The 7,234-nt window shown below is 29.7% G+C and overlaps 1 protein-coding gene across 1 annotated transcript; it reads right to left on the bottom strand.

Annotated features, from left to right (window-relative positions):
- Positions 1-4,688: 4,688 nt before the first annotated feature.
- Positions 4,689-6,255, bottom strand: LOC142546394 (protein OXIDATIVE STRESS 3 LIKE 2-like). Its single transcript, XM_075654087.1, has 2 exons — positions 5,699-6,255; positions 4,689-5,309 (listed from the first exon to the last, which is right to left on the bottom strand). The coding sequence occupies exons 1-2, from the start codon at positions 5,950-5,952 to the stop codon at positions 5,036-5,038; spliced, it is 528 nt and encodes a 175-aa protein (XP_075510202.1). The 5' UTR covers positions 5,953-6,255; the 3' UTR covers positions 4,689-5,035.
- Positions 6,256-7,234: the final 979 nt, after the last annotated feature.

The following is a 7,234-nucleotide window of genomic DNA, read 5'->3' as shown; positions in this document are numbered from 1 at the left end:
GGTGTTTTGTTTTAGAACACATGTGACAAAAAAATATGGCTTTTTCTCTATGTTCAGTTAAAGCTTCTGTAAATTTCTTGACAAGATTTGTGTTGTATCAAGCTGATGAATGAAATCAATGCCTCTTTTTTCGCATAGTTTGGTACATGGGATAAAGCAAGGATTATTTGATACTTTTTTAAAAAGCCCATGATAATATAATGGGCTTTTGATAAATAATTTTCTAGAAGGATAAAATGCCACTTCTATTAGGTGATATAATTTTAATTTAATGATAAAATACACTACAAATGACTTAATTGCTCTCAATTTATAAATGATTTTTATAAATATATGATAATAGGTAGAAATTAAAATCAAATAAATATTTTTATTTATTTTTATATATTATATAATATGATAATTATATAAATGAATTCGAGATAATTATATAAATAATTTTTATAAATATCAATAAAATTATTAGTATCACTCGATTTAACCTTAAAAATTGATATTTGACTTGACTCACAAAATCAAGTGCTCAATTATCATATTATATAATATAAAAAATTAGGTAAAAATAAATAAATCATGCAAGCACTATCGGCGCATTAACAGATAAAAAATATGAACTCAAGCAACAACTTTGAAATTATAAAATTTATTATGATAATGTTAATTTTGTCATTACAATCTAATATATAAATTTAATCACTCTTATTAAAATCATGCCAAACATTAAATATAATATCCTACATCTTATTTATCATTAATTTATCCTTATATTATATATCACATGTTTATCCTATCATGTGTATCAAACTATGCCTTTAAAGTGTTATTTTTCTCACATTTTTTTCCCTTTATTTTCCTTTTAATTTGTGCTAGTAGATTTTATTTTATTTTACAATTTGTTCCATCTTATGAAAAATTTGAAACATTTTCTTTAATCATGTACAAATCAAATGCAGCTGGTCTATGTATCTTTGTGTTATAAGAACATGTATATGTAACGATACAGTTTGATCTGCAAAAAGATTATTGTGAAATTCGGTTTGATATTAATTTAAAGCAGATTTCAAATTGGAAGCCGAGTTAAAATCTATGGTTTTAATTTAAAAATCAACCAAAATAATGGACAAAAACTTGTGTGAGACGGTCTCACGGGTCGTATTTTGTGAAACAAAAGTAACGTTACCCTTTTAATTTCAAGAAGTGGATAAATTTTTGATAATTTAATTAACTTGAGAAATAAATTTAAACTTCTTATCATAAGACATATAAATACTAATTAAAGCACTAATTTTTTATTTACGCTAATTCTCTCCTCCCGAGAATATCATGGTAATTCATTGGTCATTGGTCTATCCACTATTTTAATCATCTTATCCTGATTAAAAATAATGTTTTTAAAAATTTCCCACTAAAATATTATATATTATTTTTTTATAATATATATAATAATTATTATTAAATATGTTGGATTTCAGTAATTAAATGATTCAACAAGAAGTAAACAGAGATAATTAATCCAAATCGAGAAAATTAATTGTTTATTTGTGATTTGATTTGAAATTTGAAAAATGCTAGTGTTGCCGGTGTGGAATTTTAAGCAATATAAATTTTTTGCATGTAGCGAACGATAGTCTTTTTAATTTAGTCAAATATTTGCATTAATCATATTGCTTATAATCATGATATTTGTTGATCTTTCGATAAGAGGAAATTAAATGTTATATAGGTACATACATATATATATATATATAGACACATACACACACACAAATATATATATCCCCCTTGATTTATACAAGAAAAAATCATTATCGGAATATATTAAAAACTTTTTTTTTTAATGAAGTGATTGCATTAAAAGAGGTAAAAAGAGTTACAAATACAAGTACATTGGGCATCCCTATAAGATATACATAAAATTGAAACACTGCAATCTACCTACGTCCAACTAAAAAACAAATCAGAGGAAGAAGGTAAACATTTGTAAGTGTTAATCTGAATCTTCCTGATTATACTTTCAACCTGCGATTTTTCAGCTTCAAACATTACTTTGTTATGCAAATTTCAGTCATGGTAAATTGTCGCTGCAAGAGCCGTGACTCTCATTCTATTCACTGTAGACTTCCCTCTGTACGTCTCTCGAAAACCTTTCAGAATCGATGTTGGAGTACCCATAATCTTCTTCATGCCTAGCCACTGCCGCACACCATCCCAAATCAATTTCGAGATCTTGCACTTGAAGAATAGGTGTGTGTTCGATTCCTCGAATTCTTGGCAAAGCACGCATTGTTTGTCTTCACGAAACCCAAGTCTATCACGTGTTAGCAACTTGCGATGAGCAAGCAGCCATAACACAATGCGGTGCTTCGGAAGAATGCATCCTCGGGACAGTGTGTTATTCCAAGGCCACTTAGCTTTAGCTTTTTCAAAATAATCATATGCGCTAGGCATTCCATTTGGTGCATCGAATCATGATTGAAGCTTTGCTATTACCGAATCCACCGAACCTAATCCACTAAGGAGATGATCACGAACATTCAGTATTTGCTTAACATGGGTGAGTCATCTTTCTTCACTCCCCAATTCCACACATCACCATAGCAACTATAGATGTGGTTTACCCACCGAAATATGTGTACTGTAATAAATGATTGAAAATATTTAATTTTGTGTAATTTTTTTTATATAAAGACTGCTCTATTTTCTTTTTAAAAAAATCAAATGTGAATTGAATATATTTGAAAACACAAACTTCATTTGTTGCTTGGATTGATCATATCAATTTGCTCAAATTTGAATTTAATTTATTTTTATATTAATTCAAATGTAATTTATGAATTTATATGTTTTTTTATTTTCTTTATTCAAATTGAAACTAAATTCCATTGAAAACACGAACTACTTTTAAATTTTTGCATTTAATTATATCAATTCATTTAATTTGGGATATGGTTTTGTGTTACTATGATATATTTAGTTGTTATTAAAAATTATATAAACAATTAAGTCTGATTTTTGTATCACGTTCAGACAATCAATTTACAGTCAGAATAAAAAAATTGAGTGCAATGTTCGGTATCACTCGTGAGGTAAATCATTCAAAAATACATTTGACGCTTAAACTCTAATTAGTTCATTGATACTATCTATCTGCATATGAAATAAATACATAATTAAATGTGAATTCTTTCAATTTATTTTTTAAAATTTAAATTTAAATTTGATGTTACTTGAAAATATAAATTACATTTAAGTATTTGCAATGATTATATCATTATATTTAATTTCGATTATGGTTTTAAGTGGTATGCTACTTTTATATATTTTATGTTTAATACTCTCTATAATATTAAATAAAATATAAAAGCTTTTAAATAATATTACGTTTTTCAACTTTTTAAAAAATATATTACGTTTTTCAACTTTTATATTACGTTTTAATATTATGTTTTTCAACTTTTATATAATATCATGTTTTCAACTTTTTAAAATATATATCTTAATATAAAATTAATATAAATATTTTTAACATGTGAAAAAAATAATTACATTTTCAATCAAATGGTCTGTAATACGATTGGAGTTAATGTTTGAACACATGTAATTATATATAGGACTTTGATCCGATCATATTGACAGATGATATCTTACAACTTGACTTCCTAACGTGAACAATTTGAACTTTTTATGTACGGTCTGAAATGATCCAGCTGTTTAAAAAACTGAAATTATAATAAAGAGATGATGAATCGCGAAATAATTTAATACTATTATTTGTCAATTACCAAAACTTAGAGTATTAAAAATATTTTAACAATTTTTTTCTTTTTAGTAATGTCAAACCAAACTACGAGTTTATACAAAAAAAATTACATGAAAATAATTTAAACGAGACATCATGATTTGAAAAGAATAAATTTCATTTAATGAATGAAATATAATTGTTACACGTGTATAAAATAATATCATATTAAACTTATAAAAATAAACAAAACTGTTCTTAAACTTGAACTCAAACCATCACCACTGCTGCCACCACCTCTAGAACCACCGCCACCACGACTGCCACATCATTTCTTCCTTGATTCCTCGCAAGGAAAAAATGGAAGATAGAACACTGCACATTTATGAACTCCTTCTCTTATAAACATCAAATTCAATAATATTATTTATACATTCACTTATTTTCATATTATCTGGCTTCAACGTTAAAAAAACAAAAGCTTCACAGGAACAATTTTTCGCCTCTTTTAACATTCTTATTTGTGTTTACAGACGATCCAACCTTACGGGTCACTGATTGAGTCGGATCCGATCTCTCAGCGATAACACAATTTTCATCATCACCACCAACTTTTATGCCGATCGAACATGTAAGGCGTTGCTCGGTGGCTTCTCTTTTAATGTGTTTTTTTTTTCAAATGTAAATAAAAGAAAGTTGTAATTTTTCTGTTAAAGATAAGCAGCCACTGTAATGGAGAAGGATGTCTGCTCAGCCGTGTGGAGCCATTTATCACGGACCCCTTGTCAAATTGGGCCAACGCAAAAAACCAGCCGAACACAGATGGTCGAGAAATCAATCCTTGAGTTATCAAGCTAACCAATCAGTGCTTGGCATACTCTTATCGCCCTGATATTGGTTGACAATCCTCACCACTGGCGTCATGAATTGAAGTTTTTTTTTTAAAAAAAAGTAATATATATTTTTTATAAACGGTGATGAAGATTTGATCCACTTCTAGGAGGGAAAAAGTAAGGCTATGGTCAGTTACAGAGACGGAGATCAAATTCTTGCCATCCCTACACGAGACTCATTTTTCACAGATCCGGAGTTCCGAGACTTGTACGATTTGTGATGCAAGTAAGCCAATAGTCATCGCGCGCGCAGTACACAAGAAGACTCCTTTACCACGACTTCATACGAAAAATCAAACAAAAAATATATTCCTTCCGAACCTGCATACACTACCTCTCTAACGTGAACAAATATATCCAAATGTACAAGTTACGGCAGCGAAACAAAAGTGAGGGAGGGAAACTAGCATTCCATTTTCTTGTGTCGAGGAGCAAGTGAAGTCCTGCCGCAGACGACACCACCGCCTCTCTTATTTGAATCTTTCTTGGTCTTCGATATGAGTGGCTTGGGGAGAATGTATGACTTATAGCTATTTAACCCATTCTCGCAGCTCTTCGAGACCTTCATTTTCTTCCTAAAAGGAGTTGTTTTCTTGGCTAAATCTTCAACACTCGTGACCCTTGAAAGTGATGTAAATGACTCCGATCTCCCTTGGTAGAACTTGGAAAGTCCTCTCCTGAAACAAACTTTCTTGTTATGAAATTAATTAATAATAATAATTTAATCATCATGTATAATTTTGTCAGCACACATCAATATAATTCAAGATTATTCCCAGAATAATTCCTTCCAATGGAATCTAAATAATTCTCCGCTACCAAAAAAATAAAAAAGAACCTCAATGATTCTCGAATTATCCCTTGCATACGTACTACTTTTTTTTTTAATAATGTTTTAAGTAATTTGGTCTGGTAAACAAGTTTATACTAAATTTCCACCACACAAAACACAGTAACGAGTTCTTCATGCATCTATCTAAAGACAGCAAGTTATTGCCTGATCTTCATGTCGTCGAACGAAAACAAATCAAAAACCCTTCAAGACTATGTTATGGAACCAACATACTTGATAGGTAATTGCACCATAAGCTCCGATAAATCATACAAAGATCCACTCAAATTCGAAGACGACGACGCCGCATCATCCGTCGTATCACAAGAACTTAAAGAAACGGAAGATCCATTGGAGACCACTGAATTTTCATGAGAGGAATACTCCTCTTCCTCCTCAACTTTGAGCCATTGATCCTTGTTCTTCAAATGGTTTTCATACCGAAACCATGAATCTTGCAAGATTTGACGAGCTTTCCCTTCTTCCATTCTCGAAGAATTCGCCAAAACGGATCAAACAATATGTCATAAAAATTCAAAGGGTTGGGTGACAAAATCTCATACTCGGGGACAACATTAAGGAAACATATATATGGGCAAATTCAGAATGGACCAATTAAAGATACTAATATAGTATAAAAGCTGGTTCGAGAAATATGAAGGTTCTTATACAAATAATTATTATCGTAATTTAAAAAAAAAAACGAGTGGATTAGGTTTGTTCGGCCACGCAAGAGTATAGTCCTCGATCACCGGCGATAGGATGGAAATTCTGTGAGAATTGGTTGGATCAGTGACACGTGTGGCAAGAGCATTGGTCTTTGGGAGAGAATTTTGAAATAGTTTGGTGAGTATAGAGCAGCTCAGACCCAAGGGAAAACTTTTTAGCCTTATCTTGAGATTCGGCGTTATCTTGTCCCCTTGAAATAAATTTTTATAATGAATTATTGCAGCATCGTACCATTGCCTTAGTTGGAACAAGATAAGGCAAAGCGACCCATCATCCTAGTCAACATCTCATCAGGCTCAAATTTGCTTCCAATCCTCTCATCCACACCTATATTTTTCATTTTTTTTTAAAAAAAAAATTTCTAAATAAATTTTTTATTTTTAAATTATTTTATTTATTTTTTATTTTTTAGAAAAAAAGATGTATATAATATAAGTTTATTAAATATATTTGTTGTGCTCCATCATGATATATATATTTATTTGTGGAGGAAAACACAAATTAAGTATATAATAACAATTGCATGATTATATAAATTTATACTAAATTCATTTTCAAGATATATGGGAAATTAAAGATAAGGTTGGCCGGCTTCCAAAAAAAAAAGAAGAAAAAATTAAGATAAGCTCGAGTTTAAAAATGAATATGATATTTTTTTTAAATAAAAAATGAATATGATATTGTAACGTAAATATAATATTTGGTTATTATTGTCCAATATTACTAAATAAATGTAAAAACTTGTGTGAGACGGTTTCACGGGTCGTAGTTTGTGAGACAGATATCTTATTTAGGTTATCCATGAAAAATATTAATTTTTATGGTAAGAGTATTACTTTTTATTGTGAATATCGATAAGATTGACCCATCTCACAGATAAAGATTCGTAAAATCGTCTTACAAGAGACCTACTCTAAAACAAAATATTGGAGATTGTACGACACATGTGTTACAATATAAATCCTGCTGCCGCCATGAACTCGTAATGAATCACGTGAGATGTCTTTAATATACAAAAGTAGGCATTAAATAATATATAAA

Source organism: Primulina tabacum, chromosome 1 (assembly GCF_025594145.1).
Source record: "Primulina tabacum isolate GXHZ01 chromosome 1, ASM2559414v2, whole genome shotgun sequence".
In the NCBI taxonomy this organism is placed as follows: Eukaryota; Viridiplantae; Streptophyta; class Magnoliopsida; order Lamiales; family Gesneriaceae; genus Primulina; species Primulina tabacum.
Note: the sequence above shows the minus strand (reverse complement) of the source record. Positions and strands in the feature narration are given on the sequence as shown.

What these genes read in the sequence shown, in the direction of transcription:
- LOC142546394 (XM_075654087.1), bottom strand. Translation starts at nt 5,952, where the DNA reads ATGGAAGAAGGGAAAGCTCGTCAAATCTTGCAAGATTCATGGTTTCGG. An exon ending in ATGGTGCAATTACCTATCAA is followed by an intron (nt 5,310 to 5,698) that starts GTATGTTGGTTC and finishes AGTTTGTTTCAG; the next exon opens with GAGAGGACTTTCCAAGTTCT.